The 24,870-nt window shown below is 43.3% G+C and overlaps 1 protein-coding gene across 2 annotated transcripts in view; it reads right to left on the bottom strand.

Moving 5' to 3' along the window:
* Positions 1-24,870, bottom strand: part of MAP2K5 (mitogen-activated protein kinase kinase 5) — a 241,509-nt gene extending 216,639 nt beyond the window's left edge. For both annotated transcript variants that reach the window (XM_038767364.1, XM_038767365.1), the window contains exons 1-3: positions 24,638-24,870; positions 19,268-19,316; positions 10,426-10,493 (exon numbers count right to left, since the gene is read on the bottom strand). In XM_038767364.1, coding sequence (XP_038623292.1) covers positions 10,426-10,493; positions 19,268-19,316; positions 24,638-24,772 — 252 coding nt within the window. In that variant the 5' untranslated portion in view covers positions 24,773-24,870. The remainder of the gene's footprint in view (positions 1-10,425; positions 10,494-19,267; positions 19,317-24,637) is intronic.

Raw genomic sequence — 24,870 nt, 5'->3', positions numbered from 1 at the left:
AGAGCACGGCCTGGGAGTCAGAAGGTTGTGGGTTGTAATCCCGGCTCCGCCACTTGTCTGTTCTGTGACCCTGGGCAACTCACTTCCCTTCTCTGAGCCTCAGTTCCCTCATCTGTAAAATGGGGATGAAGACTGTGAACCCTATGTAGGACAATCTGATCACCTTATATCCCCCCAGTGCTTAGAACAGTGCTTTGTACATAGTAAGTGCTTAATAAATGCCATCATAATAATAATAATTCTATGTGTCTCAGTTACCTCATCTATAAAATGGGGATCGAGATGGTTAGCTCCAGGTGAGATGGGGACTATGTCCAACCCAATTTTCTTTGTATCCATCCCAGTGCTTAATATAGTGCCTGGCCCACAGTAAGCACCTAAGTACCATAATAATAATGATTATAATAATCTGAGGTGGGGGAGGGGGGATGGGACTCGAAGATTTTAGGGAGAAACCAGTCCCAAATGTCAATCAATTGTACTTACTGAGAACTTACTGTGTGCAGAACTGTGTACTAAGAGCTAGGGAGAGTATAATACAGCAGAGTTGACAGAAACGTTCACCGCCCCCAAAGAGTCACTTTCCTGGGGATAATGTGGAAGCGTCAACATAGCTACAGATGCTGTAATTCATGGAGCTAAAGAGGAAGTTGGGGCCCATGCAGGAAAAGAAAAGGGGTTGGAGGGGGTTGAGCCCTCAAAGTGAAGTTACGGGAACAGACGGCCTCAAGGCCCATTGCCAGAGGGGTGATCCCAGTTAAACTGGAAAGCATCTGGCATGGGTTAGAAGCGGGGTCTCTGAGGCCAGAAGGAGAATACAAATGGGTCAAGAACGAAGGGGTCTGGGAAGGAGTCACTCACAGAGAAGTGCTCTAAATTCAGAGGGTTCAAATGGATTTCCATATGAAGTCACACTGGAGGGAAGAGAGAGGGAAAGGTTTCCCCACCGCAGGGTGGCCAGATATCTGAAGTCGGCCATGGAGACATAAGAGTACGTGTCAGATGGGCCCGGAGCTTGCGCAAGAGTCAAAGAGGGTGGGCGCAGGTGGACTGCTCCTACTGCCAAAGATTTGTGCTTATTCCGATTTGCTTGCATTCACCCCAGCGCTTAGTACAGTCCCTGGCACATAGTAAGTGCTTAATGAATACCACAATTATTGCCCCGACCATGTATTACGTAGAAACATACAAAACCCAGCAATGACTGAATGCTACCATTCCAGTTTTTTTTTCTTTTAATGGTATTTGTTAACCGCTTACTATGCATCAGGCACTGATCTAAGCACTGGGGTAGATACAGAGAAATCAGGCTGGACACAGTTATGTCCCACCTGGGGGCTCAGTCTTGATCCCCATTTCACAGATGAGGGAACTGAGGCACAGAAAGGTGAAGTGAGTTGCCCAAGGTCACACAGCAGACGAGTGGTGGAGCCAGGATTAGAACCCAGATCCTTCTTACTCCCAGGCCCATGATCCACCCACTAGGCCAAGATGCAGTTGCACAAACCTTAATGCCTCAATTTCTAATTTACCTACCAGAGAAACTTAAAAAGGAAACCAAAAGTACTTGGACTTCTCACATCACAAAGGAAAATTTCTGTCTTTAACCTGTCCTTTCAAAGGGCAAAGTGAACGGTTCAGTTAAAAAATCACCAGTTTATAAAAAAGTATATTCAGTCAGCTTCTCTACTAGCAGTAAAATGATCAAATTCATTTTTGGCCAAGACAGCCGGCACACCCCATTATATGTAGCTCAGTCAGTAATTACAGCAATAATCAATACTCCAACCAACTATCTGCAGTCCACAGTTAATTTTAGTCTTCCTTTTGGAGAACCCAATATTATGAGCCTTCAGGGTGACCAGGAACTCAATTACATTACTATTCTGTTGTGCCATCAGTTCTGATTCTTCAAATATTCCCAATTATTTTGCATTCACATGATTTTCCTTTGTCCGGTTCAACTGTTGAACAATCACCCCAGAGGATCAAAAACATCTGAAGTCCATCTACTCAGACCACAAAATTAATACAAATACAGGATTTTTCCTGGCGTGAGGTCTCTAAACTACCCCTATTGGCTAATGTTCCTGCAGTAAGGTATTTATTTTATTTTATTTTTGAATTCAGGGATTCTCTTTCTTAAATAATCATAAAGTAAAGGGGTCGCAATTTGATCCCAGATTAATTGATTATATGATTAGAAAGATTAATTGATTATATGATTAGAAAGAAAATTAGAGTGAAAGGTGTTCCGGGGGAAAATTCAATAAAGAATGGCCCAGGGGCCTTTTTTACGGACTAGGGTGATCTCACAGGTACATTTATTAATAACCTGGAAGAGAACAAGACAGCAAGTTGGCAAAGTTTAATGACCATGGCATTTATTTTGGATGGTAAAGCCATGTCAAAGTGAAAAGAGATCCAGGTGGTCTTGAATGCACTAGAGGATTGGGTAGCACAAAAGTAAATGAAATTCAACTTAGATACATTTAAGACAATGTATAATAGCAGCAGACACTTCGATTGATTGTACTGGCTGGTGGGCTAAGAACTTGTAAACTCCTTTTAACTAAAGCCTGAGGAATCATCAAGGTTAGCATGAAAGTATATCTAAACTGCCCTGCTAGCTGACTTTCAGAATTCAGCATTCTGTCTCTAATACTAAAGTTTAAAAGAGAAAAGTTTCACTGTTTAAATAGAAGCTACAAAGAATCTGCCACTTGGTATAGGAAAAATAAATGTGTACCATATCACGTAATGAATTGGACTAACAATGCTTTATTGTACATTGTGGGTTTTATTTGACCTGTTTAGATACAGCTTTACTCCCTATCTCTCCCCTCTACCCTGTCACCATTTCAAAAGCATGAGGGGGTAAAAAAGGTTGCCTGGATATATCCTTTAAAGATACTGCATACAACAAGTTATAAAACATAACAGTGAATAATGTTATTTGTCTTCCCTAATGGTGGGTTGTTTGGCCCCTGGGCCTTGGAAATGTTCAGGAAAAAAAAAATAATATTAGTTAGAAATGTGGAGCTGAACAACAGACTATACTGTTCCGAATACGGGTAAACTGAAATGGAGAAAAGAAAAGGTCAGTGGTAAAAGTTATCTCTAGACTGTAAGCTCGATGGGGGCAGGGAATCCACCTGCCAACTCTGTTGTACTGTATCTTCTAAGTGCTTAGTATGGTGCTGTGCACATAGTAGGAGCTCAATAAACACCATTAATTATAGGGATTAAGACTGTGAGCTCCATGTGGGTCAGAGACTGTGTCTACTCCAATTTGCTACTATGCACCCTAGCACTAAGTACAGTGCCTGGTACATAATAAGTGCTTAACAAATACCACAATTATCATCATGGTACTTGTTAAGCGCTTACTATGTGAACAGCTCTATTATTATCATTAGAAGTAAGTGCTTAAATACCACAATTATTACTACTGGGCAAGCATCCTCTATCCTCTACCACCCATCCCTGCTTGATCCCGTACTTCTCACTTCTCTCTTTCCTAGATATCTTTTGGAGATTTGGAGATCTTTTGCCATGCCCCATTAGCCGTACAACTCTGAATCAACTTACTTCCGCCTCTTTAAAGGTATAAAGCAAACAGTTTCAATGTCTGTCGACAATTCTCCCGGCAAGAGAACGGGGAGACTCTTGACAAGTTATTTAAAGGTTAAGCTTAAAACAAACATGGGGACATGTGAAAACTGAGGACCACTTGTCTGACAGATTCTCTGCCACGGGAAGCCGTCTTGTCGAGAAGAACGGGAAATAGGCCAGTCTACAAAATATTTTTTAACTGGCCCATCCTCTCCCTGAGGCACGACACAGATGATAAAATAAACTTCCCCAATATTTTTTATTGCTAGGCTGATGTAAATCATCTCTGGCCCTGGGCACGCAGTTGTCTGCAAGGCTGCTAAAGCAGGATTTCAATGGGGCCTAGGACATTTTATGTCCAATAATATTTGCAGTTATGCAAGCTAGAATAAGACTAATCAAATCTCCGGCTTCAGGGGACTGTACGGGTCAATAATTTATTTCTCCCCTAGTGACTTCCAATATACAACCACGTACGATAGCGTCAGGTTTGCAAAAGGGAATTTTCACATTCCTCTGAAGTATTAGGATATTGCCCTTGATTAGAGGAAAAGAATGGGGCTCAATTTGTTAACGTCACTAATCCTGTGTCCCATCTGCACAAAATTCCCAACAGCAGCAAAACAAATCCTTTATTTACTTAAAAAAGAAATCTGAATCTTTTTTTAATGCAATTCAAACACACACCCACCTGCAAAAAATGCAGCCTATATTTAGTTTCTTAACTCTTACAGCAAGGTTAACTAAAAGTATAGATTACCACTAAAATACATCCCTCCCAGAAGAATGCCAAGATGATGGATAATACTGACATAAAACCGATGAGCATGGAGCAGCCAAGTTGGTTTATGTTCCAAGAAAATAAAACCAGTCCTGACCAAATGTAAAAGTAAAATAAAGAGCAGCACTTGTGTATATATGTACATATTTATTATTCTATTTATATTTTATTAATGTGTGTATATAACTATAATTCTATTTATTTATGTTGATGCTATTGATGCCTGTCCACTTGTTTTGTTGTGTCTCCCCCCTTCTGGACTGTGAGCCTGTTGGGTAGGGACTGTCTCTGTTGCTGAATTGTACCTTCCAAGCGCTTAGTACAGTGCTCTGCACACAGTACACACTCAATAAATATGGCTGAATGAAATGAATGAATGAATGTTTTTCTCCACTTTTCTGGAGAAACAGAGCACAAAATTAAAAACGATATTAAAGGAATACTTAACAGAGTCCCTTAAATAATTAGCAATGATCAGGTATTTAGTTTTCAGAATATGTAGGGTGTGTGGGTTATTTTCCTAATAAAGCATTTCAAGTTCTAATTAAAAAATACTTTATGGGGGAATTAAAAAGATACAATAGTGTCAGAGGAAAAGCCACGATCCCAGTAGTGGAGGAGTCTAACAACAGTAACTTACAAGAAACTATGCTATAAAAACAGATTGTTGATTAACACAAACTCATAACCAAACTCACATAGCTATCACCATACTGCTGTAATAACACTTGGCTGTGGAATGCTTTCAATACATTAAATATCTCCTTGGAGACAAAATTACTTTACATTTTCTTAAGAGACAATTTATTATAGCATTGTTTTCTTCTCATTATGCCTTAAAAATATATCTAATGAAGAAAGGAAACAAAGCCTAAATAACTCACATCAAATGGTACTAATGTCTGATTACAGCTCCTGGTTTAATATCTTATTATTTACAATATGCTATGGCTGACTTTCACGACAAAACCCTGTTGTGATAGAAGATTCTTCTGGTCACACGAACCCGATAGAGCTGAACGCCATTACTGTGGCACACATAAAATGAACGGTCCTGGCTTCCGGCGATTTAAATAATTGATAAGTTTTCAATTAAAAAGGAAACATGGTCTGCTTCGATACCAAAATCTGTTTAGATTACTGCTAAAAATGTTTGCCTGGGTTGGCGCTCACCCAGAAAATGGTTGCTTCCAAGTAAATGTAGAATGTTTCTGAAGGCTACAGCCTACGAACTAGCCATCCTCAGCCAGCAGTAGCCAACAAATTATCTTTAAGTAAAAGAGAATGTTACCTTACTACCTTTAGGCTTAGATGTAATCATTCCTCCTATTTTTTTAGTTGTTGGGGAAACCCTGTGGCTAGGCAAAAACTTTACAGTAAAACAGACTGATAGTGATTTTGTTTTATTAGTAATAATAATATCACTTGTTAAGCACTTACTGTGCCAAGCACTCTTCTAAGCACTGAAATAGATATGAGCTTATCAGGTTGGACAAAGTCCCTGTCCCACAAAGGGCTCATAGTGTTATTCCCCATTTTACAGATGAAGCAACTGAGGCACAGAGAAGTGAAGCAACTTGCGTAAGGTCACCCAGACGACAAGTGGTAGAGCTAGGATTAAAACCCAGGTCCATCTGACGTCCAGCCCATGCTCTATACACTAGGCCAGACTGCTTTTATCAACTTTCTGAACAAGGATGCAGCTGGAAATTCATTCAGCAACTAAAGAAGCAGGCACCTTTGCTTTTTTTTTTCCACTCCCCTTTGCAGCCTTGTAATTCTCCTCATTAAAAAAAAATCTCATATAACCCCAGGGATCAGATATAAATAACCTAAATGTCCAGATAAGCAACAAGTGGAAAGAGCATGGGCCAGGGAGTCAAAGGACCTGGGTTCTAATCCTGGTACCACAATGGGCCTGCTGTGCAACCTTGGGCAAACCACTTCGTCTCTTTGTGCCTCAGTCCCCTCTTCTGCCAAATGGGAATTCGATACCCGTTCTCCCTCCTTCTTAGACTATGAGCCTCCCGGGGGATCTGATTATCTTGTATCTATTCCAGCATGTAGAACAGTGCTTGACATATAGTAAGCACTTACATGCCATTTTAAAAATTATTATAATTATTAGTGCATTGCTCCAGATTGCTAGGACTTACAGTCCCAGAGAACACACATGAACCTTGGTGCCGGGTGTATAAGCTCATTATGGGTAGGGAAAGTGTCTGCTATTCTACTGTACTGTACTCTACCAAGTGTTTAGTTCAGTGTTCTCACACGGTAAGCACGCTATAAAATCCATTGACTGATATCACGATTCAAACAAGGCAGAGCAGCAACACCTTAGCTTCATTCATTCAATCATATTTATTGAGTCTTTATTGTGTGCGGAGCACTGTACTAAGCACTTGTGAGAGTACAACAATAGAGACATTCCCTGCCCACAACGAGGTTACAGTCTAGAGGGGAAGATAGACATGAATGTAAATAAATTACGGACATGTACGTAAATGCTGTGGGGCTGGGTGAATGAAGGGAGCAAGTCAAGGCAATGCAGAAGGGAGAGGGAGAAAATGGAAGCAGGGCTTAGTCAGGGAAGTTCTCTTCAAGGAGATGTGCCTTCAGTAAGGTTTTGAAGAGGGAGGGAGTAATTGCCTGTTGGATTTGAGGAGGGAGGGTGTTCCAGGCCTGGTCGGCTCCACAGTCTCTCCCATTCATTCAGTCATTCAATCATATTTATTGACTGCTTACTCTGTGCAGAGCACTGTACTAAGCTCCCAGCCTGAGGAGGTCCTAATAAGGGGGTTCAGGTGCCCCAATCCCAAAGTGAGGCCCCATCTGACTCTAGCCTTCCTCTCCGGGGTCCCCGTGCCAGGCAGAGCTCTAAGTGAGGAGGGCGAGAGAGGAGAGGCAGGGTGTCCAGGCTTCACGGCTTTATGTGGCTTTCCAGATCTGCAAGGCAAGGGGAAGCCTTTCTCTATAGCAGGGGGGAGTGCTGAAGGAGGAGAGGGACCTCTTAGTGTCAAGGGCCTTCAGGACTCGGGCGTCCCAGCTATAACGGCGGTCAGGGGAAGGTGGTATGCAATACTTCAGTTTTGGAATAGAACAGAAAGCATTCTGATTTTCGAACTGAGACTTGAAGGATCAAACAATTGTGCCGACACATTACAGGTGCCCGTAAAAAGTCAATGGCATTTAGCCTTAATGTGAAACGATGCTGACGCTGAACACAGCTACCCTGCCAAGGACATACCTGGGAGCCTTAGCGTCTTAAGAACAAAACCACGTGACATTGACTGAAGTGTCCTAATTTTACATTATGTACGTTTGCTTACGTATGCTTCATAAGCTCCTTGAGAGCAAGGTCTATACCTTGAACTTTTTTTTTTTAAAGGTATTCATTTAGTGCTTACAATGTGCCAGGCACTGTACTAGATACAAGCTAATCAGGTTGGACACAGTCCCTGTTCACAGCTAATCCACTCAATCCCCATTCTACAGACAAGGGAACTGAGGCACAGAGAAGCGAAGTGACTTGTCCATGGTCAAACAGCAGACAAGTGGTGGAGCTGGGATTAGAATCCAGGTTTTACTGACTCCCGGGCCCGTGCTCTCTCCACTAGGCCATGCTGCATCTCAACTTTCACTGAACTCTCCCAAATGTCCCAAACTGCACGGCACAGAGTAGGTACTCAACATCTACTACGGAATGGAGGTTATGAATTGTGACATTACATTTATTACACCTTATTACCAATACATTTTGTTGACATAACATCAACTCTTAGAAGTGTGGATAACTAGAAAAATTTCTTACTGGGGCCATAAAAGGCTTTTTCTATTGTCAGAACATTTAGCTAACCAGTATACTAGTTCAGGTACTTTCAGAAATAGGAATATCTAGAATGTCAACTTTGTGTAAGATTCTGTTTGGGTGGTGGGGGGGGTGGTTAATGGTAACTGTTAGGAACTTACTATGTGCTTCTTATGGACAGAGAATGTGTTTAATGTTACAGTGTACTCTCTCAAGTGCTTAGTACAGTGCTCTGCATACAGTAAATACTCAATAAATACAATTGAGGGAATGAATGTGCCAGACACTGTACTACACACTAGGGTAGATACACTGTACTAAGCACTGGGGTAGATATAAGCTAATCAGGTTGGACACAGTCCCTGTCCCAGGTGGGGCTCACAATTTTAATCCCCATTTTACAGATGAGGGAACTGAGGCCCAGAGAAGTGAAGTGACCAGCTCAAGGTCACCTAGTAGTCAGGTGGCAGAACTAGGATTAGAACCCAGGTTCTTCTGACTCCTGGGTCCATGTTCCATCCACCAGGCCATGCTACTTCTCCATATTGTTCTAAATCCTGCAGGAAACTGCAGAGAAAACTGCAGGAAATTGCTCCCTGGAAGAGCAGCCCTTATCAATGAGCTCCTTCTTTAAAGATATGGAAGGACCAAATCTTGAATTCTCTGTACACGAAGATGCCCCCGGAAGTTAATGGCAGGTCAATGGAAAATTGGCTCATCTTCCTTCTTAACAGAGCTGCTGCGATACTCTGCTAATCACACCATCTATATTATCATTCTTTTCCCACCCTTCCCTCTAGATAGTATATCAGAGGAACCCGGGTAGAAATCTTACAGATTTTATTACAGTGAAATTATCTGCTTTTTTAAAAAGCCCTCTCCCTCAGAGAAAATACAACTTTGCTACTTGGTCACTTGAGAGGCTTGATCAGTGAGCTGTCATAATACATGGCTAGGTTGACATGTTGGGAATAATAACTATGGTATTTGTTAAGCGCTTACTATGAGTTGTTATTAATAAATAATAATAATAATAATTGTGGCATTTGTTAAGGGCTTACTATGTGCCAGGCACGATACTAAGCACTGGGATTGATGGTGCAGATACAAGCAAATTGGGTTGGACACAGTCCCTGTCCCATGTGGGGTTCACAGTCTTGATCCCCATTTTTACCGATGGGGAACTGAGGCACAGAAGTGAGGTGACTAGACTAAGGTCACATGGCAAACAAGAACTGAACTAAGTGCTGGGTCCCAAGATAATAATCAGGTCAGACACTGTCCTCGGCCCCAGTGGGGCTTCCAGTAAGGGGGAAGGAGACAGTTATAGAATCCCCGTTACAGGTGAGACAGAGGCACGGAGAAGTGAAGTGAGCTCGCCGAGAGGGCAAGTGGCGGAGCCTGGATTAGAACCCAGGTCCTCCGACTCCCAGGCCTGTGCACTTTTCACTAGGCCACACTGCTTCTATCAAGGGGTTGGGAAACACAAGATCAAGAAAGACTCTCCCGCAACAGAGGTTGCAGCTAGTGAAGTTAGCAGCTCCTTTGGATCTCCAACTGAGCTGGACTTTTCAAGCTACGCACCGGAGCCAGAGAGATGCATTTCTCCATCTTGCCTACCTACTTCTGTCAATGAGAAAGATTTATGCAATCTTTCAGATAAATTTAAAATGGGGGAAAAAAGTCATTTCTGGCATATTCAAATCGTTTTGATTCAGTTAGTAACCCTGAATTCTCGTGTGTGTGTTGGGGGGACATAAAGTAACAGATAGATAGTATGTCTTTAAATCACATCTCCCCATTAAGCCTGCAGCTACAATATAACTCTAGTCTGTTTGGAAGGTTGAAAGAGATCCCCAGTTGAAAGTAGATTTTGAAAAATTTTTTAGAGCCCAGGGGTTCATTTTTAATGAGCCGTTACTTTAACTACTGCATAAAAAATACAGGAAATTGATAGTCCATTTAGCCTGTGCTATACCTAATGCAAAAGTCATTAAGACGCATTATTCTTAATGTTCATGATATGATCAGTAAGTGTGCAAGTCTTTGGAAAAGTGTCAACCGTGCCCCTAACTTTCGCATAGGAAGTTTTGGGGTTTTAAAGCTACGCACTACAGGGGGAAAATACTTCATATTGTCTATTCCAACTTTAACGCTTTACAATCCCTGGAGGAAAAGAGCAACGATTCCTTAAATACATCTCATCTACTCGACTTACATAGGACAGCATGGCCTTCATTTCTTCATCACTTCTTACAGTAATTCGATCGCCATCCTCGTCTTCATCTGATAAAGAGCAATGGTACAGATTAAGGACTCAGAATGAAGATGGAAGCCGCGAAGGGGGACACTCGCCCCTTCGGCTGAGCACAGTCTGCACATTGAGCTATTTATGCCCATTTGTGCAAAGCCATGCCCTACTGGCTATTGCCAGCAAAAACTACTTGTTCGGGCCCTTGGTGAATCCTGAAAGTAAAAAAAAAATAATGAAGATGTTTCTAACAGCAACGTTGATGGACCCCACTGCCCCTGCCGGTGAACGGGCTTTCCCGCTTGGTTGGTCAGTCAGTCGATAGAATTTATCGAGCGCTGACTGTGCACAGAGCACTGTAGTAAGCACTGGGGAGAGGACAGTACAACAATAAACACATTCCCTGCCCACAGCGACACTTGGATGGCCAGTGGGCCACTGAAGACACTGAGTGGTCATTTGCGGCCCTGGGACTTGGGGTGCTGTGAAATCAAAAGGGGTGCAGGGAGTAGGGCACTACCAAGTGGCACACTGAAGGAGCATGGCTTAGTGGCTACAGCCCAGGCCTGGGAATCAGAAGGACCTGGGTTCTAATCCTGGCTTGGCCACTTGTCTGCTTGGTGACCTCGGGCAAGTTACTTCACTTCTCTGGACCGCGGTTACCTCATCTAGAAAATGATGATTAAAAGCATGAGCCTCGTGTGGGACAGGGATTGTGTACAACCTGAATGACTTGTACCTACCCCCAGTGCTTAAAACAATGCTTGGCACATAGTAAGCACTTAACGAGTACCAGTTAGTGGATAAAACACAGGCCTGAGAACCAGAGCACCTACAGTCTAATCCCAGCTCTGCCACTTGCATGCTGTGTGACCCTGGACAAGTCACTTCACCTCTCTGAGCTTCAGTTTCCTCAACTGCAAAATGGGGATTCAATACCCGCCCTCTGTCCATGTGGAGCCCCTTGTGGGAAGGGGACTGTCTCCAACCTGATTAACCTATATCTACCCAGCATTCAGAAAAGTGCTTAACACAGAGTAAGCGCTTAATACCATTAAAAAATAAAATAAAATAAAATAGTCCCTTCCCTTGTACAGGGACACCATGTACAACTGCTACTATCCGCCCAGCCAATATCCCCGAATGCTTGTCCCAGAACCTTTTTCTTACCCCGGAATCAAATTCCAGCCAGTTAGAGCTTATTTCCTGAACTGCCCTGGGTCCTTGTGGCACTGGGCTAGTCTCTAGGGAAACTGAGCTAGTTTGGGCCCGGTGATCACTTTTGGCCCAGAACAAAAACCGACCCATTCTAAAAAGGAAATAAAGAGGATATTATATAGGATCAAGCTTCCTTATTTAGCACACTGCCAATGTTGTGCCATAAAGAACGCCAACCTTAAGGTTTGGGAAACAGAAGGAGAAAGAACAGGTTTACACAATGAGTCAATGTTAAAAATACGCCAGGCAGAGATAATAACAATAATAATAATGGTATTTGTTAGGCATTTACAATGTGTAAAAGCACTGTTCTAAGCACTGGGGGGATACAAGGTGATCAGGTTGTCCCACAGGGGGCTCACAGTCTTAATCCCTATTTTACAGATGAGGGAACTGAGGCACAGAGAAGTTAAGTGACTTGCCCAAAGTCACACAGCTGACAATTGGCGGAGCTGGGATTTGAACCCCTGACCTCTGACTCCAAAGCCCGTGCTCTTTCCACTGAGTCACGATGCTTCTCTAATGAGGGGAGAATACAGGAACTGGTATATTGTGCTCTTCTAATCGCTTGGTGCAGCGCTTTGCACATAGTAAGTGCTCAAAAATACGATTGAATGAATGAATAAATAAGGAACCGTTAGCAATTTAACATGAGAGAGAAGGGAAAAAGATGGAAGGGTCAAGAAATGATGAAAACTTAATCACCTACACATAGCCCACACCAAGTCCATTTAATAAAGACAGGTTCTCTGAGGTTCAAATAGTATTATTTTTAAAAAAAAATGCACTCCAAGGCCTTTAAATCTATCAAAACTTAAGATTGGCATTCAGAGTAGCAAAAGATTAGTTTAAAAAAAAAACAAACGAAAAAAGAGACGGCATCATGTCAGTGATTGGTAAAGTTAAAAAAAGTCCAAAAATTTTAGACAATTTTTTTCTTCCACGAGGAGGCTCTTTGCCATCTGACCGAAACGCATAACGGGATACAACCAAACAGAACGGGAAGAATATCTCCGACACACTGGTTCACAAAGAGAATTCCAAGCTTTTCTAGTTGCCCGGAGCACAGTAATATGATTTTCCAGCACATTAGGGAAGCAAAAGTAGAACCAGAAAGTCTATGTACTGGCTGGATTTTGTTAATGTCACTTAAAATGGAGGAAAAAAAATCCAAGCACGATACCAAATAGAGTGCAGCAGATGGTAAACAAATATTATGAAGCAATCTTCTCAAAATCTGCAGTGTGTCACAAATATACAAAATGGCAGAGTTTGGGAAAAGAGAATCATAACCGGCCATATGTTGGTGGTGATTTTATTTGGAGCAACGTGCGTTCTGGAGGAGAAACAATAGAAAGAACATAAAGGCCCAACAGTCGAAGAAATGCAGCCTCAGGTAAAGGGTGGTGTGAATGGCAAACATAATGCTAACTACATAAATAGCTGCAGAGACTTGGTGGCTACCAGCCACAAAACACACTCTTAGCAAGGGAAGGTAAATGAATCCGCCTTATATGAAATACCTAGATTAAAAAAACAAAGCTATTAAACAGAAAAAAGACCAAATTATGCATCAGTTGTCATACACCTTCAATGTTAAGTAGTCACTTGAAACTCAAGCAGGCGCACCTCCTCCAGAGACAGAGGAGGGATGAGAAGCCAAGGACGAAACTAGGAGGAAGAAATATGGTTCCAGAAAGTTCCAATTTTCATCTTGGCTAGGCTCTACGATCTTACCATTGGGTGGGGCATGGGATGCTATAGTTTTCACTGCCCATGTTCCACCAATAGCCATTAGGCAAATCAAATAAGCCTTCTGACCCCTTTGTTTCATCCTCTGCAAAAGGCAATGGTGCTTTTACCTGCTGCCCAGCTAGAACAAGGATGGCTAATCTCTGACTCCTGAGTGATTTGCTGCCCTTCAAAGTGAAAGTGTGGCTCCAATGTAGAGTGTGAGTGGCTTTTTAAAAAAAATATGGTATTTTTTAATAACTATGTGCCAGACACAAACTAATCTGGTTGGACCCAATCCATGTCCCCATAGGGCTCACAGTCAATCCCATTTTTACAGATAACTGAGGCTCAGTGAAGTGGCTTGCTCAAGGTCACACAGTAGACAAGTGGTGGACACAGGATTAGAACTCAGGTCCTTCTGACTACCAGACCCTGCTGCCTTTGAACTTCTGAGCAGGGAACGACCAACTCTGTCATAATGCACTCTCCCAAGCGCTTAGTACAGCTGCTGGGCACACAGTAAGCGCTCAAGAAGTCCCACTGGTTGTATTTTCCCAAGTGCTTAGTACAATGATTTGCACTCAGTAGGCCCTCAGGAAACACCTTTATGACTATCAGCGGTTAGAACAGTTCTTTTCACATAGTAAGTGCTTAATAAATGCCATTATTATTATTATTACTACACACCCCAGAGAGCCCATGCTTTGCATTTATAGTGTTTCGTTCAACTACAACTCTGAAGCAAAGTCTGTCCTTCCTTACTCCCAGTCAGAAAATCTATCAAGTGGAGTGTTAGCAGCAAATAACCACTGTTGTGTAAGAGTCACTTGTGCCTTGTGGCTTTCAAACTTATGAAGTCGCTCAAATTTTGTCTCCCTGGCTTCGTAAGTTTGACTAGCCCCACGCCGCCACTTTCATTCACTCATTCAATCGGATTTATTGAGCACTTACTGCCTGCAGAACACTGTACTAAGCACTTGGAAAGTGCAATTCAGCAATAGAGACAATACCTGCCCACAATGGGCTTACAGTCCATCACCTCTCAGTCCATCAGTTACCTCATCTGTGTAATGGTATGAAGACTGTGAACCCTACGTGGGACAGGGATTGTAACCAATCTGATTAGCCTGTATCTATCCCAGAGCTTGGAAATGTGCCTGGCACATAGTAAGTGTTTAACACATACCACAATTATTATCATTATTATTGTTATTAGAAGGCCCTTTTTCATTCATTCATTGTCTCCTGCATGAAGATGACTGAAATTGGTGTTGGGGACTGTCCTGTAAAAATCAGAAAGACCCAATCTCGGCCCCTGAGGAGTGGGCAATCTTTGGATAAAAGGCACTGAAAAGTGCAAATAAATCCAGCTAAAAATAAGCTCCTTTTCTCATGGTGAAAATCCTCATGGTGAAAATCATTTCTACTTTTTGCATCAATGAAGCCAATGTTTGATTGAGGAACTAGGTTAAAAATAAAATTAGTGAATCCAGAAAGAAACGGCAATGTTCTCTGTGTTGCTGTCCTCGAGCAGAATTTAGTAACGGCCAATTCAAGCAGACTTCTTTAGATTTGAAACCCCTTCCCCCATTGGCTGAGTTTCCCATGGCTGATTTTTGAAGCTTTAGGAATATGATGCATTTTAAAATGCACTGAAAGGTACTGTACATTGCTAAGCTTCAGGTGACTACGTGGAAAAAAAAAAAAAACCTCCTTCTCAAACTGGACCCCTCAGGGACTTAAGAAAAAAAATCAGAAGGGATCTGATTCAATGAAAAAGGAGTTTCTGCTTGTGGTGATTTAAAGGCCAAGTACAGGTTATTTACGCTTAAAGAGGAATCAGATGACTCCCAAATTACTAAGGGGACTTGGGCGGGGAGGTCTTATGGTTCTGGATTTCCATTTTCTAAGCCTGTTCTCCCTGCCACAGCTTTCATTTACAGCACTTTCTGACTTGAAGAAAAGCAGGCGCGTGATCCTACCCATGTGCCTGTGACATATGCACAAGAAACTCATTAGTGTGCACTGTTAATTTTTATCTCCTTGTGTGTTTGTATTCTCATTAATCCACTAATGAAACTGGGGAAAAAAAATCACAAAGGGGGGTGTGGAGGGGAGAACGATCAGATCTCTGTAAATTAGCCCAGTTCTACCATCATGTATACACATACATACACACAGTGCCCCAACAATGCACATTACAGTAACTGTGGATGGTTATGACATTTAAGGCCAAAGGAGACCTAACCCAGACGGTGTCCTCTGAAACTGAAAGAGGTACATGAGGAGAGGGAAGGAGAGAAGCAGCGTTGGCTGAGGAATTATAAACTTAGGCTGTAGATTCATGGGACCAATATGAATGGATTCCTTCCTTCCAGGACAGCAGCGACCAGGGCCTCCAGGAACAGAAAGCCACGGAGAAGCCACTAGATAACTTAACTCTGCTGAGAATTTGCTGCCTAACAGAATTTAGCTTGAAGTAACCTTCAGTTGTTTGGGATCTGCAAGGACCTTAATTTACCAATTTCTGCAGCTAGGTCTCTTGTGAGAAAGACTGTGAGCCCTATGTGCATCCAACCAGATTAGCTTGTATCTGCCCCAGCGTTTAGAACAGTGCCTGGCACACAGTAAGCACATAAATACTGCAATTATTATTATTATTATTAGTCCCAAATAGTCCAACTGATTTTGTTGGAGTGGAGACGGTGGCCAACCATTAATCCATCCTTGATTCACCACAAAGAGAAGAGGGGTGGTATTATTTTGCTCCCACTTTTGGGGAGGAAAAACGGGGCAGAGTAGGGAAGAAAAAGTAGTGGAGGCTGCCAGTTTGGTCTGAGCAATGGTAGTAGAGAAGCAGCACAGTCTAATGAATAGAGCATGGGCCTGGGAGTCTGAAGGACCTGGTTTCTGCGCCTGGCTCTGCCATCTGCCTGCTGAGTGACCTTGGGCAAGTCCCTTGACTTCTCCAGGCCTCAGTTACCTCATCTGTAAAATGGGGATTAAGACTGTGAGCCCCGGGTGGGCGAGGGACTCTATCCAACCTGATTTGCTCATATCTACCCCAGTGCTTAGTTCAGTGCCTGGCACCTAGTGAGCATTTAAATACTGCAGTTATTATCATTGTGTATTGAGCAACCACTGAGTCACCTGACCACGGACACACCGAGTGCTCTAAACCACCTGGCCAAGCCAACAGCAGCCTGTGGCTGGATCCCACTGACAGTCTTAGCCCTTCTCCTTTTCCTTGTCTGTTGTTTTTTTTTCCTTAGGAATCGACAGGAGGTTCTTGGATGTGTGGAAGCTCTCTTTCAGAGTAAACTGAGACCATAATCTCTCCCATGACCATAACTAAAAAGAAACGAGAAAAAAGCATCTCCTGCTTCACCCGCTTTGTTCTCCTGCTTTGCTATTCTACATTCGCCCATCAGTAAGAAGCAGTGTGGCTTAGTGGAAAGAGCACGGACTTGGGAGTCAGAGGACATTGGTTCTAATCCCAGCTCCGCCACTTGTCTGCTGTGTGACCTTGGGCAAGTCACTTAACTCCTCTGTGCCTCAGTTACCACATCTATAAAATGGGCATTAGAAATGTGAGCCACACGTAGGACAGCCTGATTACCCGGTGTCTACCCCAGGGCTTAGAACAGTGCTTGGCACATAGTAAGCACTTAACAAATACTATAATTATTATTATTATCAAGTGAGGCCACCAGTGACGAATGGTAGGAGGAGAAGCCCCAAGAGACCACCCCCCTGCCTCTCAGGCCTTTGAGAGATCTTAGAACACAGACTTGCTGCTGCCTTGGCCATCATCCTTCTCCAACCTTTAATGTCACACTTCACTTGAACACACAACCTGCCTCATCTTGACCTTTTTGGGATCTGACCTCACTTGCATCTAACTTTGTGCTCACCTACAACTCACATGGATGTGACCTCTTGGTGACTGGCCACACTAAGGTCCATATCCGTAACTTATTTATTGATATTAAAGTCTGTCTCCCCCTAGAGAATGTAAGCTCACTGTGGACAGGGAAACTGTCTACCAACTCTGTTATATTGTATATCCCCAGGGCTTTGTACAGGAAGCAGCATGACCTAATAGAGTCTTCTAGACTATGAACTCCCTCTAGAATGTGAGCTCATTGTGGGCAGCAATGTGTCCATTTATTGTTATAGTGTTCTCTCCCAAGCGCTAGTACAGTGCCTTGCCCACTGTATGCTTTCATGTTTGTACATATTTATTACTCTATTTTACTTGTACATATCTATTCTATTTATTTTATTAATATGTTTGGTTTTGTTCTCTGTCTCCCCCTTCTAGACTGTGAGCCCACTGTTGGGTAGGGACTGTCTCTATATGTTGCCAACTTGTACTTCCCAAGCGCTTAGTACAGTGCTCTGCACACAGTAAGCGCTCAATAAATACGATTGATTGATTGAATAAAGATGATTAAATGAATGAATCAAAGTCTGGGCCTGGGAGTCAGAAATAATCGGGTTCTAATACCAGCTCCACCACTTGTCTGCTTCCTTCGGTACAGGACAGGACAGGTACGGTACAGGCTTGTCTACAACCTTCGGTAAGTCACTTCACTTCTCTGGGCCTCAGTTCCCTCATCTGTAAAATGAGGATTAAGACTGTGAACCCCACTTGGGGCAGGGACGGTGTCCAACCGGATGAGTTGGTGCCCAGCGTGGCTTAGTGAAAAGATAACAGGGTTGGGAATCAGTGGACATGGGTTCTAATCCCAGCTCTGCCACCTGTCTGCTGTGTGACCTTGGGCAACCCACTTAACTTCTCTGTGCCTCAGTTCCCTCACCTGTAAAACGGGGATTAACACTGTGAGCCCCACAAGGGACAACCTGATTGCCTTATATCTTCCTCAGCGCTTAGAACAGTGTTTGATACAGAGTAAGTGCTTAAATATTATAATTACTATTATTATTATTATTATTATGAGCTTGTATCTATCCCAGCACTTAGAACAGTGCTTGACATGAAGCAGCATGACTTACTGGAAAGAACACGGGTTTGGAAATCAGAGGTCGTGAGTTCTAATCCCTGCTCCATCACTTGTCAGCTGTGTGACTTGGGGCAACTCACTTAATTTCTCTGTGCCTCAGTTACCTCATCTGTAAAATGGGAATTAAAACTGTGAGCCCCACATGGGACAACCTGATTACCTTCCATCTACCCCAGTGCTTGGCACATAGTAAGCACTTAAATATTATTATTATTATGGCACACATTAAGCACTCAATAAATACCTGATTGATTGGCTGGGATCATTTTTGCCCCTCAATTTCTCTGGCTCTGCCCAAACGAAATCCAGGGCAGCAGCCTGAAGCTTCGATCTTGCTGTTGCCCAGTGATAATGATCTCTCACTACCAAGACTGCCACAAAACTGACTTCTCCCTCCTGGGTATGTTCAAAGCTCCAATGTGTTGCTTTTGGGTTTTATTTATTTATTTATGGGTTTTATTCATTTATTTATTTATTGGGGGGGGGTTAAAAAAGAGGACCAAAATCTCTTAATCAATAATCATCAGCTTACAGGTAGTTTACACTTTTCATTTTGTTCCAGCAGCGTTATTTCGGTGAGGAGCAAGAGCATATAAAGGTCATGCTGGTAATTAAAGCTATATTGTAAAAATATGCACACCCAAAATGTGATTAAATAAGAAAATATTACTCGGTTTGGTCTCATCATTAAACTTGTATTAATGTATAAATATTTAAATATGCCATATGATCATCATAAATAATCTGTATTTGTCTGTTTTAAGAATAACACGGGGCTATAAACCCCTTGAAGAATTACTGCAGAATGGAAGAGCAGGAACCATACTTACATTCAAAGGCTGTTGTTGTTGCATCGGGCAAAACCTGGCCTATCACGTCCTAAACGAGAAGAGAGAGGAAAGAATACCATCAGCCACTTTTTGTATCGATAACATGTAGCAAATCCTGGGTGAAATATGAGAACCAGGAGAAGTGTTTGAAATGTTCCCCTGGATTGTAAAGATTTTTAACCCATAATCACACTGAACTAAGCATATTCAAAGCTTGAGGTGCCAAGGGGTTTAAATCACTAACTATTCCATAGAGGGGGGGGAAAAAATTGTAAAAGCCCTTTCTACAGTATGTTAACACCACACCATTTCCCTCACAATGTAAGCAGTCTACTTACAGTACAACTTGTTTACATAATTTGACAAATTTATGAGGGGATACCTCCTTAGGGTGTCACTGCCTCATGGACAGGGGCTGTGTCAATCAATTGGTGGCATTTATTGAGCATTAACTACATGCAGAACACTGTTCTAAGCGCTCAGGGGAGTAAAGGCAAACGAATTGGGGGATGCGATCCCTGCCCATAACAACAACTGTGGTATTTCTTAAGCACTTCTTATATGCCAGGCACTGTAGTAAGAGATGGGGTAGATACAAGGCAATTGGGTTAGATACAATCCCTATCCCACACAGGGCTCACAGTCTTAATCCCCGTTTTCCAGATGAGGGAATAAGTGACTTGTCCAAGGTCCCACAGCAGACAGGTGGCAGGGCCAGAATGAGAACTCAGGTCCTCTGACTCCCAGGCCCATGCTCTTTCTCCTAGGCCACACTGCTTCTCTGCTGATAAATTCCTTCACACAGGCCCTTGGTCCTGAAGTTTCAGGACAGAAGCTGGTTTCATTTTTCTTTTAAATCATCATAAAACAGAGGCTGTCATTATACCCAAATACTTGAATCATTAAAATGAATTTGATTCATTCAATCATACTTATTGAGCACTTACCATGTGCAGAGCACTGTACTAAGTACTTGTGAGAGTACAATACAACAATAAACAGACACGAATGAGGAAGAAAACTATGTGTACTCACCATAGCAAATAGTATTCCAGGAAAGTCCTGAAAAGTCATTAAATGAACCTAAGTTGTTGTATCTACTCTAGTGCTCAGTACTTTGTAACTGCTTAAATATAACTGAGAAAAAAAGAAAACTGTGCTTCTGTTGATTCATCATTAAGGTGCAATCTCAGACTGGCATGTGAACAAGAGGGAAGTTCTGCCTTATCCTGTGACTATGAACTTTCTACTAGTCTTTTTCCCGTGATTGGGAGAGGGGGAAACAGGCGTGTCTCACCATAATCTACCTTGGGACCACGTGCAAGTCTTTGAAATAGCGAGGAGGGACACCTGCATATGATTTGGGAGTAATTTCCAGGAGTACATAGTTCTGTTAATTGCTCAGAGACAATGGTTCAAATTAGAATTTTGTTATGGCTATCTAGATGGTTGTCATTTCTTGAGTTTTCTCTTGGCTACCCACCATAGCTGTCTCACATCCTTATATCAAATGTTGAATGCTAAGGGAAAGTCAGTGCATGACTGAACTGAAAATGAAAAAGGGGGGGCAACAGGAGGCAGCTGATAAGCATATTTTACATTTTTAATTTGCAGTAGCTTTGAATGTTTAGTATTCTTGTCATTACCCCTGTACATTCAAATATAAGTTTACCTGGGGAAAGAAAGCCCTGATTATTCTATTAAATGAGTAATATATATTTATAAACCAATCAACTGAACGCATGTTTAAGTTTCATAACTGAGATGGCCACCCCAGAGATACTGGGGCTACAAACTGCTATTTCCAGAAATGCCAACGGGGTAGGCTTGGGGGAAGGAAGACTCCCCAGTCGACTACTTACTGAGCACTTCCTGCGTGCAGAGCATTGTACTAAGAGTTTGGGAGGGTACAATATAAAAGAGTTGGTACAGCTGTTCCCTGCCCACAACAACAGGGATGACTGCTGGACACTAAGACCTGTACGCCATGGTTTGGTGATCACCAATCTAGAGGAATGGGTGGAGGAATTTTCTGTTCCTTGTGGTCAGAAAAGTACCAACTCTTTTCTATTGTACTCTCTCAGGCTCTTAGTACAGTGCTCTGCACACAGTGCTCAATACCACTGACTGACTGAAATGGAGCAAGTGTTGGCAGGAGTAATAAAATAGGCCTGTTCCACCATTAATCAGGCCTTATGCTATTCGTTTTTTCAACTGAAACAGTTATGACAACTGGCTGATATTGCCACTCATCACAGACTGGAAAAACAGCTCTGGTAGGGCATATAGCAAATTTTCTTGAAGGAAAACCAACAATATGTCCCTATTATCTGTGGGTTCTAATCCTGGCTCCGCCACTTGTCTGCTGTGTGACCCTGAGCAAGTCACTTAGTTTCTCTGGGCCTCGGTTCCCTCATTTGTAAAATGGGGATTGAGACTGTGAGCCCCACGTGGGGCAGGGACTATGTCCAACCCAATTACCTTGACACTTAGTAAGCGCTTAACAAATACTATTATTATTATTGTTGAATTTGTACTCTCCCAAGAGCTTAAGACAGTGCTCCACACACGATAAGTGCTCAATAAATGACTGAATGAATCTGTAACTTAGTACAGTGTTCTGCACACACTAGGCGTTCAGCAAACACCAGTGACTGACTTTGTTTTTACCCAGTGGAATTAGAAAGCTGCTACAGCTGTTGTCCATTGTCACAACCTCAACTCGCTGCCTCACCAATTGCTTGGTTTGGGTTGGGGACAGTTAAAGTTCAATTCACTCCCAATGGACCACCTGTTCCTGAAATATATGAATGGGGGGGGTCAGGTCACAGGGTTAAGGTTAGAGGTCATTTGGAACTCCAATACCCCCAAGGCCACTTGGCTTCATCGGTTCTAATAAGTGTAATATTTGTTAAGCGCTTGCTTACTTACTAAGCATGGGGAAAGATGCAAGACAATCAGATCACAGTCCCTGCCTCACACAGAGCTCACAATCTAAGTAGGAAGGAGAGCAGATATTGAATCCCCATTTTACAGATGAGGTAATCGAGGCCCTGAGAAGTGAACTGACTCGCCCAAAGTCTCACACAGGAGACGAGCGGCGGAGCAGGGATTAGAACCCAGGTCCTTCTGACCCTGGGCTGGGCTCTGTCCACTAGGCCATACTGCATCCACAGGTGGTTAGGAAACCTAGATTCTAATCCCAGATTTGCTACACCCCAAAGATCCTGTTCAAGTCACTTCCCCACTAAGTTTTTGAGTTTGTCTACTTGTAAAACAAGGATATTACTAGTTCCCTACATCAGGCAAGTGTTTATATTTATATATATATATAGATAAATAGTATTTGATAAGTGTTTATTATGTGACATCTCCATCTAGACCTACCCCGTTGAAGAATTCATTCGCTCCCATGGTTTCAACTACCACCTCTATACAGATACCCAAATCTACATCTACAGCCCAGATCTCTCTCCCTCTCTCTGGGCTCACATCTCCTCCTTGCCTTCAAGACACCTCTACTTGGATGTCCTCCTGTCACCTCAAACTTAACATGTCCAAAACAGAGCTCCTTTTCTTCCCACCCAAACCCTGCCCCACCCCTGACTTTCCCATCCCTGTAGACGGCACCACCATCCTTCCTGTCTCACAAGCCCGTAACCTTGGCGATATCCTCTACTCCTCTCTCTCATTCAACCCCTATGGTCAATCTGTCACCATATCCTGTCGGTCCCATCTTCATAACATCGCGAAAATCTGCCCTTTCCTCTCCATCCAAACTGCTACCACATTAATACAATTACTCATCCTATCCTGTCTGAATTACTGCATCAGCCTCCTTACTGACCTCCCAACCTTCTGTCTCTTCCCACTCCAGTCCATACTTCACTCTGCTGCCTGGATCGTCCTTCTACAAAAACATTTAGGACACGTCACTCCCCTCAAAAAGAACAACAAACCAGTGGTTGCCCATCCACCTCCGTATCAAACAAAAACTCCTCACCATTGGCTACAGTCCATCACTTTACCCCCTCCTACCTCACCTTGCTTCTCACCTTCTCCAACGCAGCCCACACACTTCGCTCCTCTAGTGCTAACCTTCTCTCTGTGCCTCCATCTCGCTCGTCTCACCGCCGACCCCTGGCCCACATCCTGCCTCTGGCCTGGAATGCCCTCCCTCCTATCTGAGACAATGACTCCCCCCATCTTCAAAGCCTTATTGAAGGCACATCTCCTCCAAGAGGCCTTCCCAGACTAAGCCCCACTTTCCCTCATCTCCCACTCTCTTCTGCATTGCCCTGACTTACTCCCTTTGCTCTTCCCCCCTCCCAGCCCCACAGCACTTACGTACAGATCTGTCATTTTATTTATTTGTAATGATGTCTGTCTCCCCCTCACCAGCCATATGCTCATCGTGGGCAAAGAATGTGACTGCTTACTGTTATAGTGTAGTTTCCCAAGTGCTTAGTACAGTGCTGTGCATGCAGTAAGCACTCAATAAATACAACTGAATGAATGAGTGTGCCAGATACTGTACACCAAGTGCTGTGGTAGATACGCGATAATCAGGTTGGATATAGCCCATGTCCCACAAGGGCTCACAGTCTTAATCCCCATTTAGAGATACGATAACTGAGGCACAGAGAAGTGAAGTGACTTGCCCAAGGTCATCCAGCCGAAAAGTAACACAGCGGGATTAGAACCCAAGTCTTCTGTCTTCCAGGCCCAAGCTCTTTCCACTACACCATGCTGCTTCCCCAAGCCCGGGGGGAAAGAATCACTGTACTACAAACATAGTACTTTGAGCACATTAGGAGCTCTAGAGACCCCAGGTGTAACATTTCCATAAAGGTCACTGTGATTGGGGCTTGGCTTTATAAATGGGGGGGGGGGGGGGCGCAGGAAGGAGATCTTTGGGGCCAAAAAGTCCGTGCTAATAATTATAATTGTGGTATTTGTTAAGCACTTACTATGTGCCAGGCCTGTATTAAGGTCTAAAGTAGATACAAGTAAATCAGGTTGGACACAGTCCCTGTTCCACGTGGGGTTCCCAGTCATTCATTCAATCGTATTTATTGAACATTTACTGTGTGCAGAGCACTGTACTAAGCGCTTGGGAAGTACAAGTTGGCAACATATGGAGACGGTCCCTACCCAACAGCAGGCTCACAGTCTAGAAGGGGGAGTCATCCCCATTTTCCAGATGAGGCCCAAAGACAGAAGTGACTTGCCCAAGGTCACCCAGCAGACAAGTGGAAGAGCTGGGATTAGAACCCGGGTAGTTCTGATTCCCAGGCCCGGGCTGTATCCTCTAGACCCCGCTGCTTCTTGGGATCTGGACTTTTTAGAGGGGGGCACCTGAGCACTTACCAGGACATCGCGGAAGAGCAGTTGAGGTCTCGAGTGCACCGTCCAGTCCACGGCTCCGCCGTCGGGGATCTTGATGCGAATCACCAGCACCTGGTTCTCCATGGCCTGGGAGGGGCTGAGGGCTAGCAACAGCATCACCGCCCCTGAGCTACCATCCTGAGGGAGGTGGGGGGCACCTACTCTCTGCCCCGGGGCTGGGGAGCCAGAATGAAGAGGAAGGGAATTGGGGAGGG

Source organism: Tachyglossus aculeatus, chromosome 26 (assembly GCF_015852505.1).
Source record: "Tachyglossus aculeatus isolate mTacAcu1 chromosome 26, mTacAcu1.pri, whole genome shotgun sequence".
NCBI classification, from domain to species: Eukaryota; Metazoa; Chordata; class Mammalia; order Monotremata; family Tachyglossidae; genus Tachyglossus; species Tachyglossus aculeatus.
The sequence above is the reverse complement of the archived record's forward strand: the minus strand, read 5'-3'. Positions and strand labels throughout refer to the sequence as shown.